The sequence below is a fragment of the Mastigoproctus giganteus genome, chromosome 7, assembly GCF_048544385.1.
Source record: "Mastigoproctus giganteus isolate SK-2022 chromosome 7, ASM4854438v1, whole genome shotgun sequence".
NCBI lineage: Eukaryota > Metazoa > Arthropoda > Arachnida > Uropygi > Thelyphonidae > Mastigoproctus > Mastigoproctus giganteus.
In genome coordinates, this window is record NC_143581.1 from 72418750 (window position 1) to 72445384 (window position 26635).

At 37.2% G+C, this 26635-nt stretch overlaps 1 protein-coding gene across 1 annotated transcript in view; it reads left to right on the forward strand.

The window, feature by feature from the left end:
- Positions 1-4108: 4108 nt before the first annotated feature.
- LOC150082989 (meiotic recombination protein DMC1 homolog) overlaps positions 4109-26635 on the forward strand; it is a 242351-nt gene continuing 219824 nt past the window's right edge. Inside the window, exon 1 of the mRNA XM_090378343.1 lies at positions 4109-4162. Within this exon, the coding sequence (XP_090234469.1) occupies positions 4109-4162 (54 nt within the window). The remainder of the gene's footprint in view (positions 4163-26635) is intronic.

A 26635-nucleotide genomic window follows, 5' to 3' on the forward strand; every position in this document is an offset into this window, starting at 1 on the left:
AACACCTCAATCAGATTACCTAGCAGGTACCTAGTCTCCAAATGCTGCAGTTTTCAGAACTGAAGCCTTCCTTGGTAAAAGCACCCCTTTGTTCCCCTCACCAATCTCATTGACTTTCTCTGTACTCATTCCAGAAGCGCCACATTCTTCCTAAAATGAGGCATCCAGACATGTATACAGTACTCAAGATGTGGCCTGACTATTGCCTTATACAATGGGTTAATCACCTCCTTATCCCTGCTAGCAAAATTCTTGTATATCATTGACAAAACTCCATTAGTTGTCTTGGCAGCCTGTCTGCATTGCTCAGAGAACTTCATATCTGAGTTCATAATTAACCCCCAGTTCTTTTTCATTTTCCGCTACTTTGAGTGTAGTACCACACAGTTGGTACTACACTCAAAAAATGTTACTCTGCAGTTACTGCTACCCATATGCAGTATTTTGCATTTATCACTATGAAACTTCAATTGTCACCTCCCAGCCTATCTACCCAACTTTTCTAGATTTTGTTGCAGTAGCACACTGCCATTACTGTCATTAACAACCCTGCCAAACTTTGTATCATCTGCAATAGGGTTTATACAAAAACTGACTTTTGGAAAACTGGTTTTCGAATTCCAATATTTCCAAAAAAACTGCTTAAACCGATTTTAGAATTTTTACAAAAAAAAAATATATAATTAAAACAATAAAAAAATATTTATACTTGTTTTAAAATTTTTCAGTTTATTTAATATTTATGGAACTACAAAAATATAACAAAATAAAATATACTCCATACAAAATCAAACAAAAAAAAAATAAAATAATTAAAATCCGTACAAAATATAAATTATAAATTTTTGTTTCATTTAGTATTTTTCTTCAGGAAATATGATTTCAAAAAACATAATATGTCCACTGAATGATTACTTAATCTTGTTCTTATTCTAGACACAAAATTGCCTGAAATAGAAAATGCTCTCTCACTGACTAGTAGTGAACTTGGTTTTATCGTTTTCAGGGCATCAAATAATAAATCTAAATTCTTTGTTCTTTTATTGGTTGCCTCAAATACCGAAAATTTGGCCTTCAGTGTCTTTGGATTTGATATTATTTCTTCAGGTTCCTCAAGTAACCTATTAATTGATTTTTCCATGGCTTCTTTTAGAGCATTGCCCTGATTAATAGTTTCTCTGTCTCCGATATATTCATCATCGGAATCTGTTTCCATACAAGAATTTGGATATATTCTAGACAATATTTTTCCAAATAACTTAATAATATTGAGTTTTGAAACTAGTGGAAATACACTAGATTTCTTTGTTGAAATGTTTTGCGGATTTTGCAAATATAGCAAAAGGGTTACCAATCCAACTTGCCTTCTTTCTTGAATTCGTACTTCTAAAGCATTTAATAATTTGGAACTAATTTCAGTCTTAAATTTTTTTAGTTCTTTTAACAGAAATTCAAATATGCCTTCACTTGTTAATAAATTGCCATCTCGCTGCCATAAGGTCTCAGCTGCTAGATGTACTGGTCCCAACACTTTTAAGAAGCTCTATAATTTTAGGATATTGAGCTTCATTCCACATATGAGAAGCACCAATATCATTCAAAGCTAAAACAACACGTTCTTTTAATGTTATAAATCTTGCAATCGTGGCCTCTAAACTATTCCATTTGTTTGGCAGTCAAGAATCAGACTTAATTCCTTTACTTTTTCTTGTTTTACATAATTCTGAAGGATGCTATCTCTTACGGGAGATTTTCTAAAAAAAATTGCAAATTTTTCTAATTTGGGAAATTGATTGTTTGTAATTGTCAGACAACATAGGAATCCACAATTGTTATCTAGATCAAGAGAATTTTAAAAATCCTCGCAATAGTCACCTTCACACTCTACGTCATCTTCCGATTCCTCACTTGTAACGTATACATCGGTTTCAGCAATTTCTTTATTTTTATATAACACATCAGTAACTGCTAAGTGTATGGCGTGTGAATAGCATAGTTGATTAATTATAGGTGATAATTGGCCCAATTTTTTTATAACAGCAGCATCATCATTTGTCACCGCAACTATGTTGGTTGCTAGATCCAAGTTAAAAATTTGTAGCCTCTCACAAACTAATTCTAATGTTTTCTTAGCATCGCAGGAACTAGCTATTGGAACTAAGCCGAAATTAAAATTTTCCGCAAAATGGTGTATGTTGATATTCAAATATCTGCGATATCATTTGCTAGTCCACTCATCTAAAGTTATAGAAAATTTTTTCCCATTCTTCTTGATACAATCCAATTCATTTATAGTTTCACTTTTGGCATTGTCATAAAATATATGAATGAGATCCATTACTCGAGTATTGTTTTTTGGTAATGAATATCCCCATTGTTGCAGAGGCTCTCGTATGAACGAGCTTGTTGTAATGCTATTAATGGATGATCCATTCATTGCAGCAAGTTTTGCTATAATTTCCTCTAAACTGCTCCTTTTTATGAAATTACTGGCTTGTTTTTGTGGGCAGGAGGAGAGTCCAGGTGTTTCTTGCTTGTCGATCGTTTCTGTTTTGTTGTCTATTATTATTTTATGAACTGCTTTCAGATGATTATGAAGATTGCTCGTAGATGATCCTTTGCAGCTCAACATTTTATACAATGATTGCAGCATGCCTTGTTTTTTCCAACCTTTTTGAAAATATCCCAAACCTCCGACTTATTTGCAACATTCATTTTGGTCTAAAAATCAAATGAAACATTTTAAATATTTTTATCAATGACAGTAATTTAATAATGAAAGAATGTTATATTATTAGAATAGACATTAATATATTTAATTCCGTTGTTTTTGTTTTTACTAACTAAAACAAGAATAATAACAAGCAATATCATAAACTTCCTATTCCTGTTTATGATCAAACTCAAGTGAACGGAGCTGTCATGGTACATTGTGTACTGCGTAGTACGGGTAGTACGCAGGACTAAACTGGTCTGGTCTGGTCTGGTGGTGTGCACGTGAACAACACAGCTGATGTCATCGGTCATGTGTGATGCCACATAGAATAGCATAATAGAATGTGTTTGTGGATTTGCATATCAAACATTCGCCTGACTCATGAAGATTAGTTTTACTACAATATGCTTGTGTCTGAGGCGATTTCAAGTCAAAATGTTGTTTTTAATTAATTAATTAATTAATTAATTAATCATTTAATTAATTAAATGCCATATTAAATGCCCTTAATTAATTAATTAATGACTTCATATGGCACCTGCAGGCTGCCAATTTCACATACCTACTGTAGTCCTTGCACGATTGGGCAAAGATTAATTTTGTCTCCATTGCATAAAATAACAGCTAAATAGAATATAAAATAAATACCATAACTTCATATTCTTACTCACCAAAAGTTTTAAATGATTTGAAGGTCTTGATAAATATTCAGTAATCCAGTGCTACGATGATCCTGTGAATATCAGATTCTCCGACTCAATTAAAATGCATTTGTCTCTGTATCTCCTATTTTTAGGTTTAGGCTATTTGTTGTCTGGATCTTTAGTTATATCTGGACTGAAACTCTTGATTGTAAAATTGGACTAGGTATTACTATTCAGATTTTATGATTTCTAAATTAAAATTTTCACTAATCAACTGGTTTTTTTTCTAAATGGCAGAGTTGTATGATGTTGTCACTCTTGATGAAAGCAATCATCACACAACCATGTTTTTTTTTTTTTAATTCAAATAAAAATTTTCATTGCAGAAGTGCAGAGATGATGTTTTTAGACTAAACCAAGGATGGGGAACAACTTTTCATTGATTAAAAAGCAGTTGATCATTAGGCAAAATTTTAATTTGGAAAATGTAAAATCTAAATGGTAATGCTTAGTCCAATTTTAACATCAAATTCAAAAATTTCAGTCCAAATATGACAAAAAAAATGGTCAGAAAATGAAGATTAATTTTGTCAAATTTTTTGAGGAATTTTTATTACATTTACTACTGAAAGTAGTATAGATAACTGAAGTAATTAAGTAAAATGTCATTTACTGTGAAACTTGCAAGGTTTTCACTGAAAGATTTTTTCCATATTTTAGATTTTAGGTTACCTAAAATACAAAAAGTATGGCATATGAGGACCAAATAGTTGATGATGATGAGTTACCAGGAGAAGAAGAGGTATAATTTTATATATATATATATATATATGCATGTGTACACACACACACACACACACACACACACACAAATTCATATATATATATATATATATATATACACACATAAAAAAATATGTGCAGTAAACCCTTGCTAATCCGAAATAATTTGGGGGAGGGGTCATCCGGATTTGAAGCAAAAGATAACCTTAAAAGAACAAAAACTTAGAACACAAATAAATGGAAAATTTAATAAATAAAATATAAGTAGTGCTGATGAAAATAAATAAAAAAATATTACTGTATTATTTAATGTTTTTATTAAATAATACAGTAATATTTTACTTTTATTTAAAACCTTTAAAAGTTTTTAAAGCCTTTATTTAAAAACTTTAAAAAGACAATATAGTAATATATTGTCTTTTTAAATGGTGGTTATGTTCCTGAGAAATACCGCGAATACCGAAAACACAAATACTGAGTTATGGCTCCCATAGTAATAAAGGGGTTCCCTTCCAAAGTATGAAATATATAAGAAAAACTAGTCTAAAATTTTGTCTATGTATGTATTATATGTACCTTCGTAATATGACTATGTACATAGACAGTACATAGTGAAATGCGAGCATATGGCATCGAAATGAAAATATGAAACAATTTAATATTAAATGTAATATTTATTAAAAAATTCAAACAAATCTTTCAAACCAGCGCCTTTGCTAACTAAAAAACTTATCACATCAGTGCTATCACCTGTTTCGCTAAAGTGTTGATAAAGGAGTTTTGCCTTTTCACGAATGATGAGTGAACTTAACGGAATTTTATTTTGAGTTCAGTCTTCTATCCACAGATTTAAAGCTTTTTCCATTTTTTCTAATTTAACATCATGAGTTACAGAGCAAATTTTTGAAGCAATTAGCGCGTTTTCACGGACACTACGGCGGATTTTTTCTTCTGATTCCTTGATTGATCGTACCATTGACTCATTGATTTTATAATGTTTTGCCACTGAGAAGACACTTTCACCATTAGAAATTTTGTCTAATAACTCAATTTTATTCGCTAATGTCATCACCTTCTTTGATCTTTTCACATTTCTCTTGTAATTCGTAGCCATATTTTTGTACTGGTTAGAAAGAATTTGTCCACAATAAAGACACTTTCTTCCGTTAACACACTCGAAAAAGTCTGTTTTACACTGAAAACGGTAGATTTATCACTTTTGTACGCATATCAATTTATAAATTGATAAATTTATTCAATTTATAAGAATATAAATTAAAAGCAAACGACGAAACCTTCCATGACAAGCGCATAACACATACTGAACAAGGATTAGCAAGAAACATCCACGCTCGTGATTTTATCAACCCTCTCCCCCCACCCACTGAGTGCTGTTTTGACCGGGAAAGATAATTTTAGCCACGCGCATGTTTTTTTATGGCGGAAAATGTTCATGGCGCTTTAAAATTCACATTTTTTTAGGTTTCATTTTATATTAGCATTAGCATTAGCAGAGGCATATGATGCAAGAAAGCAAGCTTATTCAGCATCAGCCAAAAAAAAAACAACCACTACTCCCCATTTCACCCCTCCGTTCGTTCGAAATACCTGTCCAGCTGAGCCTTAAATTTGTTTAGGCTATCAACTTCAACAACAAGCGATGGGAGTCTATTCCACAAACCAACTGCCCGCTGGCTAAAGGCAAATTTCCGCACATCTATCCGACATCCGTCCTTCCTCAATTTGAATTTATGCCCTCTCAGGTGATTATTCTGAGCAAGAGGAAGAATCCAATCGGCATTGAGCATGCTCAAGCCATTCAAAGCCTTATACACCTCTATCAGATCACCTCGCCAATGCCTAGTCTCCAGGCTCTGTAATTTGCAAAACTTAAGCCTTTCTTCGTAAGAGCAACCCTTTGTTCCATTCACTAATCTTGTTGCCCTTCTCTGTACTCGTTCCAGCAGCTCTACATCCTTCTTGAAATGAGGCCTCCAGACCTGTATACAGTACTCAAGGTGTGGCCTGACCAATGCCTTATACAAGGGAATAATCACATCCCTGTCCCTGCTAGAAAAATTCCTGTATATCATTGACAAGACACCATGAGCTACTCTTGCAGCTCGTCTGCACTGCTCAGAGAACTTCATATCTGCCTGCACAATTACCCCCAGGTCCTTTTCATTCTCTACCACTGTCAGCATAGTACCACAGAGTTGATACGTTGATCTGGGGTTACTGTTTCCCATATCTAGTACTTTACATTTGTCAATGTTAAACTTCATTTGCCACCTCTCAGCCCATCTGCTCAATCTTTCCAGATCCTGTTGCAGCAGCATAGTATCAGTAGTGTCCTTAACAACCCTGCCAACCTTGGTATCGTCTGCAAACTTGGACATTAAGCCTGATACACCATCATCAATATCATTTATAAATACAGAAAACAACAATGGACCCAACACTGAACCCTGAGGAACTCCACTAATAACATTAGTCCACGTTGAGCAGTGTCCATTGATTACCACTCTCTGTCTTCTGCCACTCAACCATCCCTTTATCCATAGCAGCAATTTGCCTCCAATGCCACACTTCTCCAATTTGTGCAGCAGTCTTCCATGCACAACAGTATCGAAAGCCTTTCTAAGATCCAAATATATAATATCAAAGTTATTCCCTGCATCCAGTTCTTTTGTGACTACATCATAGTATCCAATCAAATTGGTCAGACAAGACCTGCCCTTAACAAAACCATGCTGTGTCTGAGCTATAACTGAATTCGTGTCCAGATAATCCTGCAGTGCTTCTTTAACCAGTGTCTCCATTAATTTTCCTGGAACCGAAGTTAAACTAACAGGTCTATAATTACTTGTGTCAGCCTTTGATCCTCCTTTGTGAATTGGGGTTACATTTGCACATCTCCAGTCCGTGGTTACCTCCCCTGAGTCCAAAGAAGCTCTCATAATTATGGCTAGGGGTTTGCTTACTTCCTTTGCTGCCTCCTTTAATATAACTGGATAGATCCCATCCACCCCGGGTGCCTTTTTTATGTTTATCCTCAACAATTTCTCCTCCACTTTCCTCTCAGTTATTAGAAAATCATCTAGCTCACTGCCAATGTTTACTTCACCTACGACATTCCCCTTCCTGAATAACTCCTCATGTGTGAATGTAGATGCAAAATACTCATTTAGATTGTTAGCCACCTGAGCTGGATCCTCAACTGTTGAACCATCAACATCCAGTGGACCAATCTGATTCATCCCTTTCCTTCTTGAGTTTAAATAGGTAAAGAACTCTTTTCTGTTTTTCTTTGCATCCTTTGCCAAGGATTTCTCATAATCTGCCTTTGCCTGCCTAATCTCCTTTGTGACTTGGTTACAGACCAACTTATATCTATCATAGGCTTCCATGTCACCCATTAATTTGTATGTACCCCATGCATTTTTCTTCTCTGCCATATGTCTCATTAGTTCATCTGACAACCATTTAGGCCTGAACCTTGAACAATATTTCTTGGTTGGTATGTAAAGCCTGGTAGCTTCCAAGATTAGTTCCTTGAATGCTTCCCATTTTCAATTTGCTGTTGGTAACATCATCAGTTAGTCCCACTGTATAGAATTTAAATACTGTCTCAGACCATCATAGTCGCCTTTACGAAAGCAAAAACCCTTCCCTTTACCTCTGATGGTAGTTACCTCCTTGAGTAAATCCCACTTCAGCACACTGTGATCACTGCCACCCAGTGGTTCCTTTATCTGCAGATTCCTAATGCATGAAGAATCACTACTGATAATCAGATCAAAAGTATTACTCCCTCTAGTTGCCTCCCGAACATGCTGGTGTAGAAAACAATCATCCAATAAATCCACAAAAGCCTTGCTAGTGTGTGAGTGACCAACCCACAAATTCCAGTCAATATATTAAATCAGCTACCGCAAATAGGCGAATACAGATACCGCGAATAGCGGGGGTTTACTGTACATTTATCCATTGATAGATGTATTGTATTTTTATACATTTATCAGGTGGCGCTGGCATTGCATGCCAATGCCACTTGATCCTTGCTGTGAATAACACTTAAATACAGCTTCTTCCAGCAACACTTCTTTCTGGCTTTTTTAATGTTTGTCTATTTAATACACTGCTTTTATCACTTCCCACATCAAATTTTAAAGAAAACGACTTTATAGATTCTTTTTTGTTTTTTAATATCTGACACAGTCTATTGGCCAATACCAAATTCTTCAGCAGTTTTTTTTTCAAGAACACCATTTTCAAGTTGTTCTATCACTTTGAGCTTGTTAATGATAGTTTTAATAACATGTTTTCTTTTTATTCCACTTTTCTATTCTTTAGAAACCATAATTATATATAAAATATGTTAACTTATGTACGTATATGTATAAAGAAGTATGCAAATGAAGCGATATAAGCAATAACGATCAATAATGAAGCAATAAGCAATAGCGATATAAGCAATAACGCCCTGTCGATCAATTCGGCCCTGGAAAGATTGTGCAAGGCTCAAGGGGTAGAATTTTTTTCAGCCTGGTCTGTACTTGTTAACAGGAGAGACTGCTTCTACAGGGATGGGATACACTTAAATAGAAAGGGTGCAAGAATGTTTGCCGATGCTATCGAGGCAGTGTTAGGTGGGTCGGAAAACTGCTAGATTGGGGGGATTCAAGGACTAATAGATTAACAGTAGCCACTGGCAGAGGTGAAAGTGATTCTTGCACTACTTCTATTGGAATGAGCCGCAGCCTGGAAAATAAGATGTAGGATATTTCAGAGACTGCTAGGAATCATTGGGGTACAAATAAACACATAGGTTGCGTTAGGATAGCTAAGAAAAAGAACAGGTGCATGTATACTTGCATGTACACCAATGCTAGGAGTATAGTAAATAAATTTGATGAATTTGAGGTATTGCTCAAAACATCAAAGGCAGATATTGTGGGGATTTCAGAGACGTGGTGTCACACAGATATTAGCATTAGCATTAGCATTAGTAGAGGCATACGATGCAAGAAAGCAAGCTTATTCAGCATCAGCCAAAAAAAAAAAAAAAAAAAAACCCACTCCCATTTCACCCCTCCGTTCGTTCGAAATACCTGTCCAGTTGAGCTTTAAATTTGTTTAGGCTATCAACTTCAACAACAAGTGATGGAAGTCGGTTCCACCAACCAACCACCCGCTGGCCAAAGGCAAATTTCCGCACATCTATCCGACATCCGTCCTTCCTCAATTTGAATTTATGCCCTCTGAGGTGATTATTCTGAGAAAGATGAAGAATCCCATTGGCATTGAGCATGCTCAAACCATTCAAGGCCTTATACACCTCTATCAGATCACCTCGCCGGTGCCTAGTCTCCAGACTCTGTAATTTGCAAAACTTAAGCCTTTCTTCGTAAGAGCAACCCTTTGTTCCATTTACTAATCTTGTTGCCCTTCTCTGTACCCGTTCCAGCAGCTCTACATCCTTCTTGAAATGAGGCCTCCAGACCTGTATACAGTACTCAAGATGTGGCCTAACCATTGCCTTATACAAGGGAATAATCACCTCCTTATCCCTGCTAGAAAAATTCCTGTATATCATTGACAAGACACCATGAGCTACTCTTGCAGCTCGTCTGCACTGCTCAGAGAACTTCATATCTCCCTGCACAATTACCCCCAGGTCCTTTTCATTCTCCACCACTGTCAGTGCAGTACCGCAGAGTTGATACGTTGCTCTGGGGTTACTGTTTCCCATATGTAGTACTTTACATTTGTCAATGTTAAACTTCATTTGCCACCTCTCAGCCCATCTGTTCAACCTTTCCAGATCCTGTTGCAGCAGCATAGCGTCAGTAGTGTCCTTAACGACCCTGCCAACCTTTGTATCATCTGCAAACTTGGACATTAAACTTGATATCCCATCATCAATATCATTCATAAACACCGAAAACAACAACGGACCCAACACTGAACCTTGAGGAACTCCACTAATAACATTAGTCCACGTTGAGCAGTGTCCATTGATTACCACTCTCTGTCTTCTGCCACTCAACCATCCCCTTATCCATAGTAGCAATTTGCCTCCAATGCCACACTGCTCCAATTTGTGCAGCAGTCTTCCATGTGCAACAGTATCAAAAGCCTTTCTAAGATCCAAATATATAATATCAAAGTTATTCCCTGCATCCAGTTCTTTTGTGACTACATCATAGTATCCAATCAAATTGGTCAGGCAAGACCTGCCCTTAACAAAACCATGCTGCGTCTGAGCTATAACTGAATTCTTGTCTAGATGATCCTGCAGTGCTTCTTTAACCAGTGCCTCCATTAATTTACCTGGAACAGAAGTTAAACTAACAGGTCTATAATTACTTGTGTCAGCCTTTGATCCTCCTTTGTGAATTGGGGTTACATTTGCACATCTCCAGTCTATGGGTACCTCCCCTGAGTCCAAAGAAGCTCTCATAATTATGGCTAGGGGTTTGCATACTTCCTTTGCTGCCTCCTTTAATATAACTGGATAGATCCCATCCACCCCAGGTGCCTTTTTTATGTTTATCCTCAACAATCTCTCCTCCACTTTCCTCTCAGTTATTACAAAATCATCCAGCTCACTGCCAATGTTTACTTTACCTACATCATTCTCCTTCCTGAATAACTCCTCATGCGTGAATGTAGATGCAAAATACTCGTTTAGATTGTTAGCCACCTGAGCAGGATCCTCAACTGTTGAACCATCAATATCCAGTGGACCAATCTGATTCATCCCTTTCCTTCTCGAGTTCAAGTATGTAAAGAACTCTTTTCTGTTTTTCTTTGCATCCTTTGCCAAGGATTTTTCGTAGTCTGCCTTTGCCTGCCTAATCTCCTTTGTGACTTGGTTACAGACCAACTTATATCTATCATAGGCTTCCATGTCACCCATTAATTTATATGTATCCCATGCATTTTTCTTCTCTGCCACATGTCTCATTAGTTCATCTGACAACCATTTAGGCCTAAACCTTGAACAATATTTCTTAGTTGGTATGTAAAGCCTGGTAGCCTCCAAGATTAGTTCCTTGAATGCTTCCCATTTAGAGTTTGCTGTTGGTAACATCATCAGTTGGTCCCACTGTACAGAATTTAAATACTGTCTCAGACCATCATAGTCGCCTTTACGAAAACAAAAACCCTTCCCTTTACCTCTGATGGTAGTTACCTCCTTGAGTAAATCCCACTTCAACACACTGTGATCACTGCCACCTAGTGGTTCATTTATCTGCAGGTTCTTAATGCACGAAGAGTCACTACTGATAATCAGATCAAGAGTATTGCTCCCTCTTGTTGCCTCACGAACATGCTGATGTAGAAAACAATCATCCAATAAATCCACAAAAGCCTTGCTAGTGTGCGAGTGACCAACCCACAAATTCCAGTCAATATCTGGGAAATTAAAATCCCCCATTATAAGACTCTCTGATTTACTGGCCCACTCTATTTCCCTGTACAATATCTTATTATACTCATCAGAGTCATTAGGCCTATAGCACACTCCTACTCTCAATTTTGATTTCCCTATGCTTATGTCACACCAAACTGATTCGGCACTGCCCTGTCCATCGATGTCAACTGGCTTCACTTCCTTGGACTTTATGTGTTTCTTAATTAATAGCATAACCCCTCCTCCCCTCCTGTCCTGTCTATCCTTTCTATACACATTGTATTCCCCAAATTCCAGTTCCGCATTACTTATATCTGTGTGACACCACGTCTCTGATATCCCAACAATATCTGCCTTTGATGTTTTGAGCAATACCTCAAATTCATCAAATTTATTTACCAAACTCCTAGCATTGGTGTACACGCAGGTATACATGCACCTGTTTCTATTCTTTGCTACCCTAACGCAACCCATGTGTTTACTTGTACCGCAATGACTACCAGCAGTCTCTGAAATATCCTGCATCTTGTTTTTCAGACTTCTGCTCATATCAATAGAAGCAGTGCAAGAATCACTTCCACCTCTGCCAGTGGCTACTGTTAATCTATTAGTCCTTGTATCCCCCCCAACTAGCAGTTTTCCGACCCACCTAACACTGCCTCGACAGCATCAGCAAAAATTCTTGCACCTTTTCTATTTAAGTGTATCCCATCCCTGTAGAAGCAATCTCTCCTGTTAACAAGTACAGTCCAGGCTGAAAAAAATTCTACCCCTTGAGCCTTGCACAATCCCTCCAGGGCCGAATTGATCGACAAGGCTCTCATCATATACTCCCTCCTATCGTGTCTGGGCAGAATTGCAGACACTTTCAAGTTCAACCCTAATTCACGGCTTTTTTTTCAGCAGTGACCTGTACTTGCTAAGTAATTCATATGAGGAATGCAGAACTGTAATTTGGGGAGTACAATGTCTACAGAAAGGATAGACAGGATAGGAAGGGAGGAGGGGTTATGCTATTAGTTAAGAAATACGTAAAATAAAAGGAAGTGAAGCCAGTCAACATTGCTGGACAGTGCAGTGTCGAGTCAGTTTGGTGTGACATAAGCATTGGGAGATCAAAATTGAGTAGCAGTGTGCTATAGGCCTAATGACTCTGATGAGTATAATAAGAAACTCTACAGGGAAATAGAGTGGGCCAGTAAATCAGAGAGTCTTATAATGGGAGATTTTAATTTCCCAGATATTGACTGGAATCTGGGGGCTGGTTACTCACACACTAGCAGGACTTTTGTGGATTTATTGGATGATTGTTTTCTACATCAGCATGTTCGGGAGGCAACTAGAGGGAGTAATACTCTTGATTTGATTATCAGTAGTGATTCTTCATGCATTAAGAATCTGCAGGTAAATGAACCACTAGGTGGCAGTGATCACAGTGTGCTGAAGTGGGATTTACTCAAAGAGGTAACTACCATTAGGGGTAAAGGGAAGGGTTATTGCTTTCGTAAAGGCGACCACGATGGACTGAGACAGTATTTAAATTCTATACAGTGGGACCAACTGATGATGTTACCAACAGCAAATTCAAAATGGGAAGCATTCAAAGAACTTATCTTGGAAGCTACTAGGCTATACATACCAACTAAGAAATATTGTTCAAGGTTTAGGCCTAAGTGGATGTCAGATGAACTAATGAGACATATGGCAGAGAAGAAAAATGCATGGGATACATACAAATTAACACTTGACACAGAAGCCTATGATAGATACAAGTTGATCTGTAACCAAGTTACAAAGGAGGTTAGGCAGGCGAAGGCAGATTGTGAGAAATCTTTGGCAAGGGATGCAAAGAAAAACAGCAAAGAGTTCTTTACTTATGTAAACTGTAGAAGGAAGGGAATGAATCAGATTGGTCTACTTGATATCGATGGGTCAACTGTTGATGATCCTGCTCAGGTAGCTAACAAACTGAAGGAATATTTTGCATCGACATTCACACATGAGGAGTTATTCAGCGAGGGGAATGCCAGAGGTGTATTCAACTCTGGCAGTAAGCTAGAGAATCTTGTAATAACTGAGAGTAAAGTGGAGGAGAAATTGTTGAAGATAAATACAAGAGAGGCACCTGGGGTGGACGGGATCTATCCAGTTATATTAAAGGAGGCAGCAAAGGAAGTAAATAAACCCTTAGCCATAATTATGAGAGCTTCCTTGGGGAAGTACCCATGGACTGGAGATGTGCAAATGTGACCCCAATTCACAAAAGAGGATCTAAAGCTGACACAAGTAATTATAGACCTGTGAGTTTAACTTCTGTTCCAGGAAAATTAATGGAGGCACTGGTTAAAGAAGCACTGCAGGATCATCTAGACAAGACTTCCGTTATAGCTCGGACACAACATGGTTTTGTTAAGGGAAAATCTTGCCTGACCAATTTGATTGAATACTATGATGCAGTCACAAAAGAACTGGATGCAGGGAATAACTTTGATATTATATATTTGGATCTTAGAAAGGCTTTCGATACTGTTGCACATGGAAGACTGCTGCACAAATTGGAGCAGTGTGACATTGGAGGCAAATTGCTGCTATGGATAAAGGGGTGGTTGAGGGGAAGAAGACAAAGAGTGGTAATCAATGGACACTGCTCATCGTGGACCAATGTTATTAGTGGAGTCCCTCAGGGTTCAGTATTGGGTCCATTATTGTTTTCTGTATTTATAAATGATATTGATGATGGTATATCAAGCTTAATGTCCAAGTTTGCAGACGATACGAAGGTTGGCAAGGTTGTCAAGGACACTACTGACACTATGCTACTGCAACATAATCTGGAAAGGTTGAGCAGATTGGCTGAGAGGTGGCAAATGAAGTTTAACATTGACAAATGTAAAGTACTACATATGGGAAACAACAACCCCAGAGCAACGTGTCAACTCTGTGGTACTACACTGACAGGGGTAGAGAATGAAAGGGACCTGGGGGTGGTTGTGCAGGCAGATATGAAGTTTTCTGAGCAGTGCAGATGGGCTGCAAGAGTAGCTCATGGTGTATTGTCGATGATATATAGGAATTTTTCTAGCAGGGATAAGGAGGTGATTATTCCCTTGTATAAGGCAATGGTCAGGCCACACCTAGAGTACTGTATACAGGTCTGGAGGCCTCATTTGAAGAAGGATGTAGAGCTGCTGGAACGAGTACAGAGAAGAGCAACAAGATTAGTGAATGGAACAAAGGGGGTGCTCTTACGAAGAAAGGCTTAAGTTTTGGAAATTACAGTGTCTGGAGTCTAGGAACCGGTGAGATGATCTGATAGAGGTGTATAAAGCCTTGAATGGTTTGAGCATGCTCAGTGCTGATGGGATTCTTCCTCTTGCTCAGAATAATCACCTGAGAGGGCATAAATTCAAATTGAGAAAAGACAGATGTAGGATAGACGTGAGGAAATTTGCCTTTAGCCAGCGGGTGGTTGGTTGGTGGAATAGACTTCCATCCCTTGTCGTGGAAGTTGATAGTCTAAATAAGTTTAAGGCTCAGCTGGACAGGTATTTCGAACGAACAGAGGGGTGAAGTGGAAGTGGTTATTTTTTATTTATTTATTTATTTATTTTTTTGGCTGATGCTGCATAAGCTTGCTTTCTTGCATCAAATGCCTGTACTAATGCTAATAACATCTGGCTGACTCAGACAGGATCAACAGTGATAATCAACAACACGCAAGACAATGTAATGTATGCTCCGTCTCTCTCTCTCTCTCTGTGCAGTCAGAGTGACTCATCTGCCTTCCTAAATCCTTTGTCTTTCAATGTACAGGTAACCCTTGGCGCCTCCGTAGCCAGGTGGGAAGGAGCAGCAGTGCATAGCACACGCTTCTTGATTAGACCGGGGTTCGAGCCCGTCGCCACCAAATATGAAGGATGCGGAAAGGTCAGGGAATGACCACCGCATATCCCGGAGCACTATGGCCTTAGTTGCTAATGCTCCTAAAAACCAAACAACAAACAAACAATACAGGTAACCCTCGTATAACACGGTAGTTCGGTTCCTATAAAATGTCGTGTTATATGGACTAAGAAAAAGTACAAAAAGTGGGGGGGGGGGTTACGTTCCAAAAGCTAACAAAAATACACTAATTCATTAACAAAATGTTAACAAAACTAACAAAATATACTATTTCATTAACAAAATTTTAACAAAACTAAAAAAATGCACTATTTCATTAACAAAATGTTAACAAAACTAACAAAAATACACTATTTCGTTAACAAAAATACACTATTCGTTAACAAAAATACACCATTCTAGATTTCGTGTATCTTCTGCTCTCTTTAAAAAATCAGCAATCTGGTTTTGTTTGCTTTTGCTTGATAAATCTTTGTGAATTTCATCATATGGAACTAAGCATTTTTAAAGCTCTCTTTTGAACTTTGGGCTCCTTCCATTCAAAAAATAAGATTCTAGTTTTTTGGCTAACTTTATGCCTTCCCATATGCTTTATACTGTAAAATTTGGAAGTTTAGAATTTTCATCTGTGCTATCAATCTACTGAATTGGTTTACCTCCGATGCCGATTTCCACCAAATCGGTGACTAAGGCTGTGTTGCGCTGCATATATTGTCTATAAATTGTGTGTGTCCTGAGGTCGATTTTCTGTTTTGCTAGACAAAAAAACCCAAGTTTCTGGGAGAAAAAATCATGCTACCCACGCCTCAGACTGACCAACTCTGCCGTGTTATGAAAAAAACCCATAAAAATTCCTCCTGTCATCAATGAGATTCAAACTCGGGTCTTTTTCACCTGGTGTGGGGAGGAGGGCAATTCTGTCAACTGTGCTACCCACGAGGGCTTCAGCAGTCATATCATCAAAAGAAACCTTCTCAACCTACCAACTTATCAAGTTCTGCCTATCGCACCGATTCCGCTTTCTTCTGGTTCGACCATATTTCCTGAATGAACTGACTCTGGCCATACATTTTTCCACACGCATTTAATGTTGATGGTTTTACTTCTTTGAGCGATGAAGCTGTGATTCTGATACAGTCCACAATTGAGAAATGTTTCCATGCCTCCATCACTTCAATAAATTAGGAATCAGTTTTTTTCCAAAATCTATTGTAATGATTTTCTGATGTAATTAATTTTAAAGGTGGATATAATGCCTTGATCTAATGGCTGAATTAAAGAAGTTGTAGTAACCTAGTACAACTGTGGTGGTACTTCAACATTTGGATGACTTAGTGTGCTATCCAATAGTAATAAAACTTTGAAATCTAGATTTTTCCACAAGTTCAATAGCACAGAACATAACACGGGGATTTCCCAACAAAATAAAATACAGGGATTTCTTAATAATTTTTTTTGACTAGCGAGTCAACAGTGGGGATTCAAGAAGAGTGGAAATGTTGAAAAATTACATCCAACATAATAGCAGGGTTTCCTCCGCACAAAAGCTCAAAAATGCCATGTTATGTGAGGTTTGCTGCAATTCTCTAACCCTGTTAGAGCGAAACTGTGTTTTATATAAGTACCGTGTTGTGCGAGGATTAGCACGATAGATAAATTGTCTGAATTTATCTATCGTGCTAGAGCAAAACCATGTTATATGGGGTTGCCTGTACTCAACTGTGAACAGAATTTTTCATATTTCGATCTGGATTAACTGTAACCAGATTAGCAAGGGCTTACTGTATATATGATATCCTTGCCAGCCAACCAAACAGCAACAGAAGCTTGAAAATTTAAAGAAGTAAACAAAGTCTTCTTTTACAGAAAGTACTTAGAATGATTGGAAAAAAAATTATAGTTTAGTTTATACATTTAAAAAGTTTGCTCAATGGCTAACAGTCATGGCAAATTTTAACCAGGTGTTTATAACATATTCATTACTTTTTAATTTTTTTAAGTACATACCAGTTAGCTGTTTAATATTCACTTAGTAGAAGCTGTTTGAATTTAAAAATAAATCTTGTAAATTGTGGACTTTGTTTAGCAGACTTCAGACTTTCTGTCTTGAGTTCTTAAGCCCACAGCATTTTACTTATGGCAAGTGAAAGTTGATTTATTGACTGTGAAACATAAATGCATATTGAAGTAGCAAATGATACCACCTGTTTTCAAAAGCATTAAGTTAAATATAATTATATTTTGTGAACTAATTCATCATCTAATAGTGACTTGGAAAATGATTTTTTAAGTGAATCAGTTTCGTGCAAAAAAAAAAAAATCTTAAAAACGTCCTGTTTTTGGGCTTGATAAGGTGGTCCAGTATCTATATTATTCTTTTGAATTTGCATAACCTTAACACATAACACATAATTTATTTCTTACTTTTTTTTAGTAAGGAAACTCATTTTAATAGCTGAGGGAGGGAAAGATACTTTTATTTTATATGGTGCACAATGCACCATATAAAATGAAACCATATAAAGCTATATGGAGAGTGCTGGTTTTTGGATTTTTCTGATTTTCCAATAACAAACCTAATCAAGCATGAACTAACAAAAATCGAATTATAGGTAAATAGAGAAGACATCAGCAGCTTAGCTACCTACTTTTTTGCTAATTTCTCTACACGATTAATATAATTTTTATTAACTATATTTGATTCTGATTTATTCCTTTATCTCCCATGGGCTGTTAGTCAAAATTTCGGAAACAGGAAACTCAAGCATAGTGAAATTACTGAAGTGATTATCTACAAAATCATATCAGTGATGTTCATTTAAAAAAAAATAATAATAAAATAAAATGGAGTCAAAAATTAACAAAGGAACTAACAAATACTGCATGGAGTATTTTTACCAACAGCTAAAGAAGACATCCCTATACAGGAATAAAAGTAAATTCTCTTAGATTTCTTTTTTTCTTTTTGTTTTACCTCTTCTTGTATTCACCCTAAAATACTTTCTCGTCGTTTTGGTGGCTATGAAAAAGCATTCTGCAACAGTCTTTCAATTTTCCTAAAAGCAATGCAAAAAAAAAAAAAATCAGTTACTTTACTCCACAGATGAAAATACATTGTTGATTGATTTTATTCAAAATTCTTGATCATAATCTCTTGGCAAATACAGGTATCAAACCATTTAACTAAAATTCTTAAGATACGAGAAATCAGATATCATTCAAGTTCCAGTTTTGAGTGATTTTTTTGGTTTTCTAAACACCACGTATACCTAGTACTGTATTATTGCCAAACTGCATGCTTCGGTATCATTGAGAAGCTACATAGTTGTGTTTGAATACCTTTAGTATGGTATTTTGCCTGTTTTACATACTAAAACATTAAGTATCTTTCCAGTACAAGTTAGTGCAACTGCATCATATTAGTACACAGCCCATTCTAGATTAGCAAATTATTTGCAAAAGTGGCATCGTTTAAGTCATATCTCATATTGTGAATACCTTCATGACGAGTTGCCACGCATTGCACTACTTCGAATAAGTAACGCTTCGCCTAAAGGAGAAGATTGTGGTTACTTATTCTCAGTGGATACCACCACCCAGACGGCACTGAGAATAAGTAACCACAGTCTTCTCCTTTAGGTGAAGTGTTACTTATTCGAAGTAGTGCAATGTTGTGGCAACTCGTCGTGAAGGTATTCACAATATGAGATATGACTTAAACGATGCTGCTTTTGCAAATAATTTGCTAATCTAGAATGGGCTGTGTACTAATATCATACAGTTGCACTAACTTGTACATGGTCTAACTCTCTCGCAGCCTGAGGCATAAGCCCTTAATGCATTATAGTCTTAATTCTTCTTATACGCATCAGGCATCTCTCATATTGTGGAGTTATACTTCATAACTGTTTTGCCATCATTACATCACTTGGGTACCTACCCACCCACCGAAGAAGGGCCAAATAGCCCTGAAACGGCACCAGGGGGAGCCTGATGATGTCCAGAGTTTCCAAGAATAGGTAACAACAGTCCTCCACTGGGGAAGCGTTGCTTATTCAAGGAGTTTATGAGTTTAAGGAGTTACTGTCCCTTTCATTCTTCTACACCGTTTATTGTCCTCTTCCACTCCTACTATTACTTTCCCTCTACCTTTTTGCTTTTCTAAGTCTAATAGGAACAAGTGGATAGTTGAGTTATTATCCCAACATATACAAAATAGCCCTGAAACGGTGCTGTCTGGGTGGTGGTATATACTGAGAATAAGTAACCACTGTCTTCTCCTTTAGGTGAAGCGTTACTTATTCGAAGTAGTGCAATGTCATGGCAACTCATCGTGAAGGTATTCACAATATGAGATATGACTTAAACGGTGCCACTTTTGCAAATAATTTGCTAATCTAGAATGGGCTGTGTACTAATATGGTGCAGTTGCACTAACTTGTACATGGTCTAACTCTCTCACACAGCCTGAGGCATTAAGCTCTTAATGCATTATAGCATCTTTCCAGTACATTATAAAAAAGGCAAAAGTAATGAACATAGTTTTATACAATGAGTGGTCACCTTATTAGGTACATCTGCCTAATAGCAGTTAGGTACTTGTATTTAGATTTTGGAACTGCCTGGATCTCCCTGGTGTAGTGGACTTTGTCTCTTGTCACTTATTTAGAGAAATCTGGATTCGAGTGCCGTAATAGAAGGTTTCTTCAATCAGGGCTGTTAACTGATCTCAGACAGACAGAGTAGAATTTTTACCTGTGAGTTATTCTATGTTTTTCAGCCCTCACAGCATGCAAATTGGCAAATGAACACACACACACACACACACACACACACACACACACACACACACACACACACACACACACACACACACACACACAGTGGTGCAATATAGCCTCAGTTTTGCTGATGCACTAAAAACCAACAACGTAAGCACAGTGCATATTTATTGACTCAATAGGTATTGAAACCATGACACAACAAGGGAAAACAATACGCTTGATCTGGTTATCAGCAGTGATTCTTCATGCATTAGGAATCTGCAGGTGAAAGACCCACTTGGTGTCAGTGATCACAGCGTATTAATGTGGAATTTAATTAAAGATATAATTACTGTCAAGGGCTTAAAGACAAAGACTTTCTTTCATAAGTGACTATAGTGATCTCAGACAGTTTTTAAATTCTGTGCAGTGGAGCCAACTGATGATATTACCAACAGCAAATTCTAAATGGGAAGTATTCAGGGAAGTAATCAAAGAAGTTACTAGGCTTGAAGAAAGACAGTTGTAGAATAGATGTGCGAAACTTGCCTTTAGCCAGCAAGTGGTTGATTGCTGGAACAAACTTCCATCTGTCATTGTGGAAGTTGAGAGCTTAAATAAATTCAAGACAAAACTAGACCAACATTTGGAGTGAATGGATTGGTGAAATGGAAAAAGGTTTGGTTTTTTTTTGGGGCTGATGCTGTATAAGCTTGTTTTCTTGCATCATATGCCTCCAGTAAAGTTAATGCGTTTTGTACCAACAAAGAAATACTGTTCAAGGCTTAGACCTAAATGGATGTCAGATGAGCTATTGAGACATGTGGTAGAGAAGAAAAGTGCATGGGATTCATATAAATTATTGGGTGATACAGACTAGACTCAATGTAAAATTGAGTCTAGGATGAATATTATTAAAAGAATGTAAAATGTCTTCTATAGACATGCTACTAAAATGCTACTATCAGTAATAACCAGAACGTTGTCCAAATTCCTCCCATAATATGTGATATGGTTTAGAAAAGGTATACACTCAGTCACTGAGAGATAGACTTCTGATATTAAGCTGTGTAGACTCCCATTGGCAAACCAAAAATTTATTTGTATACGTTGTCTCGAAAGGTGATATAGTTAGCTTCAACTAAAAGTTTAATTAAGTGAAAAATTTCTTTAATAGGAAGCTTCATATAATTAATCAGTATAGAGTTATTATTTAACATATCCCAAAGAATATCTAATGTGTATTCAATGTTTACATTCGTATATATAATGAAGTAACTTCCAATGGGATTGAGTCTAAGCGGCTTAATATCATAGGCCTATCTCTCAACGATTGAGCATATACATTTGATGCCTTTTCTACCTCATATCACATACTACTTGAATAGTGCTACTATCAGTAATAACCATAACGATGTTCTGGTTATTACTGATAGTAGCACTATTCAAGACATTTTACATTCATTTGATAATATTCATCCTAGACTCAATTTTACATTGGAAAAGGAAAAATACGGATACTAAGTCATTAAATTTTATGCTTGCTCAGGATGCGAATAAAATCCAATTTAACATCTATTGTAAACCAACAAACACTGGTATGCTTCTACATTATAACAGCTATCACCCATTCACCTACAAAAGGTCTATTATCTTTAATCAGTTTCTCAATGCCTATAAATATTCAGTGACAGAATCTGTTTTAGACTCAAAAATACAGATATTAACCAGCAGATTCTTAAACAGGGTTACCCTCTTGCCTTTAAACCGAATAAACCGAATTAGGGTACAAACTAAGGATAGGATACAAAAACTACACCAACCAAGAATAGTAACAACAAAAAATACTTTATTTCTGTCCCACACATTGAACAGTGTCAAAAGCAACTTAACAGATTCTTTAAAGATACTGAATTTAAGATTGTGGCCAGACCAATACGGAAATTACACGCTATACTGAACAATCGCCCAGTCCTTTCCTCTTTTGCAACACAAATAAATGACTTGGTATACAAATTTCTTGCAGTGATTGCGACTCGTCTTATCAAGGATCGACATGATTTATGCTGAACTTTCGAGTAAAACAGCACATGTTCTCAGTTCTTGCTTCTCATTCAGCAGCATCAGAATTAGCCTTTCATGCTGTTAATGAAAACCATACATTTTTATTTAACGAAGCCAAAATACTTATTGTCAACGTAATTATATGAGACTATTAATTGCAGGAACCATCGAAATTATATTACATGAGAATTCTATTAATGTTCGTGTCCATATCTAATTTCCAGTTCGTGGTCTTTTATGTGCATGCACAAAGACAAATAGTCATGGCCTTTTATGGGCATGCACGAGGACAAATAATCTCTCTATTTAAGAGTCAAGCTCACCTACACTGTAATTTTCATTCCTGTGATCACGACATTTGGCCAAAAAAGCACTGTCTGCTTCAGGAAGGAAAATAGTTGTTTCAAAATTTACGTTAAACTTTTTAAATTAATTTTTTAAATTGTTTTTTGAATTTTTTATTAATTTTTAAATTGTTTTCAATTGATTTTTTACTGTAATCATTTTGTGTTAATCTTTTATTTGTTTTAATTTCTGGAGAGTATCATATTGAGGTAAATTTATCTTATTCTTCTACAAATATTGATATCAACCTAGAACGTATTGAGCATCATAGCTCTGTTATATACTATCAAATTCATATTTTAAACTCTTGTTGCACATAAAAGACTGCTGTCCAAACTAGAGCAAAGTAGCGTTAAGGGCAAGTTACTGCTATGAATAAAGGGATGGTTAAGTGGAAGAAGACAGAGAGTAGTTATCAATTGGTACTGCTCTTTGTTTAGTACTGGGCCCATTGTTGTTTTCACGATTTATCAATGATATTGATGTTGGATGGATCAAGTTTAATTTCTAAGTTTGCAGATGATACAAAGGTTGGCAGGGTGGTTAACAACAGCCATTAGGGTGAGCTACTGCAATAAGATTTCAGGAAATTGGGTCGATGGCTGAGAAATTGCAGCTGAAGTTTAACATTGACAAATGCAAAGTACTGCATATGGGTAGCATAAACCCCACGGTAACTTATCAATTTGGTACTACACTGAGAGTAGTGGAGATTGAAAGAAACCTGGGGATAATTATGCAGTCAGACATGAAATTCTCTGAGCAGTGCAGACATGCTGCCAGGACAGCTCAGGGGTTTTGTCAATGACATGCAGAAACTTTGATAGCAGGGATAAGGGGTTGATTATAGATCTGCTGCAACAGGTGCAGAGAAGGGCAACTAGACTGGTGAAGAGAACATCAAAGTGTTCTTACGTAGGAAAGCTTCAGTTCTGCAAATTTCATCTTGAGACTAGGCACCTGCAGAGAGATCTGACTGAGATGTTAAAAGTGTTGCATGTATTGAGCAATCTGAATGTTAATGACATTCTTCCACTTTCTGAGACTACGCACATGAGGGGACATAAATTCAAGTTGACGATGTTTATGGGAACGAGATTAGCTCGGTGTGTGCGAAGTTTTTACGGCTCCATCTAGTAAAGAAGTTTTTCTTAAATTTTTATCATTTTATTGACTAAATTGGCATATTAATGTATTTTCTAGAAATAGCTGTATATTCCTAGTTATGATACTTAGTTTATTTTGAACTTAGAAAGAGGTTTTCTAGGTTATTATTAGTATTGTAAAACTTGTCCCATTTGAAACTTGCCGCCATTGTTTAGAATCGATGTGGAATAGCATTACGTATATCTCGATTGTTGTTTGTTTGGTTGGTTTTTAGGAGCATTAGCAACTAAGGCCATATTGCTCCGGGATATGCGGTGGTCATTCCTTGACCTTTCCGCATACTCCGTATTTGGTGGTGACGGGCTCGAACCCCGGTCTAATCAAGAAGCGTGTGCTACGCACTGCTGCTCCTTCCCACCTGGCTACGGAGGCGCCCGTATATCTCGAACTTGGTAGCATAAGGCATAACGTAAAACTAGATAGTGTAATATGTAGCATTGTAGTAGGAATTTGTTAGCTTAGTATAGTATAGTATTGGCAATTAATCAATTAAATTTATAAATCCTTTTAATTTTTATTGTTAATTAAATTATATTTAAAATAGAAATCATGCCCTGACTAGAGCAGCAAAGGAACGTGTGCAACGTAGCTAAAGTTCTGTGGTTCGGGGAAGAACCAAAAGGGGCAATTCTCCAATGCATCAATGAATGTCTAAAAAAAATGTGCAAAATGCGACATGTTTGCAGATCTCTGTTGAAAAGGACATGGTCTAGCCATTGAGGATGTCTTTATGTGTGCTAGGTGTGCACATACACCTAGCACACACAATGTGAAGAAATTAGGTGCCAACTAAGCATTGATGGGCATCTATGAGAGATTGAAGAGTCAGGTAGATGACATCAAAGGAATTAAAATGGGGGCCCACCGAAAGGGAAGATTCTCCAATGCATAACATTCTAAAAAAATGTGCAAAATGCAACATGTTTGTGGTTCTCTCTCTCTCGAACAGGACATGATCTAGCGATGGAGGATGTCTTTGTGTGCTAGGTGCAGAGAATGTAAAGAAATTAGGCGGCAACTGAACGTTGCGATGGGCATCTCCAAGAGCTTGAAGAGTCGGGTGGATGCCCTCAAAGGAATTAAAATGTGGATCCCATCAAGTTCTCAGCTGCCCAACTCGATGCCAAAGCTCACTCTTATGCACCAGGAAACACAGCGGCACCTTCAGGGCACAATGCGTTGGTTCCACAGGAGCTAGTATTTATTGGTGACTCAATTGTCAGGGGAAACGGGAAATATATTGTGCAAAAAGGATAGGTGGAATAAGACCAGGGTATGTCTGCTAGGGGCAAAAGGTGATGATATTGCAGAGCAGATATCATCTTTTAAGGGCACAAAAGGTAATATATAGTTGTTATGTTATGTTATGTTATTTGGTTTTTAGGAGCATTAGCAACTAAGGCCATATTGCTCTGGGATATGCGGTAGTCATTCCCTGACCTTTCCGCATCCTCCGTATTTGGTGGTGACGGGCTCAAACCCCGGTCTAATCAAGAAGCGTATGCTACGCACTGCTGCTCCTTCCCACCTGGCTACGGAGACGCATATATAGTTGTACCATTGGCACTAATGACATTAAGTGTAAGAGATCTGCAGATTTACTAAGCAAGTATAGGTCAATGTTAAAAAAAAGTCACGAGTTAGGGTTATCATTTGGAAGTGTCTGCAATCCTGCCCAGCCATAATAGGAGAGAGTATATGATGAGAGATTTTTATTATTATTATTATTATTGTTATTAGCCATATGGTGCAAGAAAGCCTGAGGCTTATGCTGCACAAGCCAAAAAAAAATTCACAAATTATCCTGAGAGAGAGAGAGAGAGAGAGAGAGAGAGAGAGAGAGAGAGAGAGAAAAGCAGAAAGGAATCACCAAGAAAGAGAAGAATGATGATATCCAGCTCAGGATCCTGGGTGTGCCAAGCCCATTCTCACCAGATGTGAGCCCCTGGAGATTTATCAATCAATTCGGACCTGGAGAGATTGTGTAGGGTTCCTGGGGTAGAATTTTCCTCAGTGTGGTCTGTGCTTGTTAAGAGGTTGCTTCTACTGGGATGGGATACACTTAAGTTGAAGGGGTGCAGGAATATTTGCTGATGCTATTGAGGCAATGTTAGGTGTGTCAAAAAACTGCTAGCTTGGGGGATACACAGATTAATAGATTAACAGTAGCCATGGGCAGAGGTGGAAATGATTCTTGTACTGCTTCTATTAGAATGAGGAGCAGCCCAGCAAGCCAGTTGCTGGGAATTTCAGGAACTGCTGTGAGTCATGAAACAAGTAAACAGAGACTAAGAGTAAAATCAGGCGCATGTAGACTTGCATGTACACCAATGCTAGGAGTATAGAAAATAAATTTTATGAATTTGAAGTGCTGGTTAAGACATCCAAGGCAGATATTGTTGGGATATTAGAGACGTGGTGCTACTCAGATATAAGGGATGCAGAATTGGAATTTGGCAAGTGCAATGTATACAGGTAGGAAGATAGGATAGACAGAATAGGAAGGGAGGATGGGTTACGCTCTTATTTAAGGAATACATAAATCTAAGGAAGTGCATCCAGTTGACATAGATGGAGAGTGCAATGTTGACTCAGTTTGGTGTGACATAAGCACTGGGAAAGCAAAAATGAGGGTAGGAGTTTGTTATAGGCCTAATGACTCTGATGAGTACAGTGAACAGTTATACAGAGAAAGAGAGTGGGCCAGTAAATCAGAGTGACTTATAATGGGGGATTTTAACTTCCAAGTTATAGACTGGAACTTGTCGGTTGGTCACTTGCACACTAGCAAGGCTTTTGGGGATTTATTGGATGATTGTTTCTACAG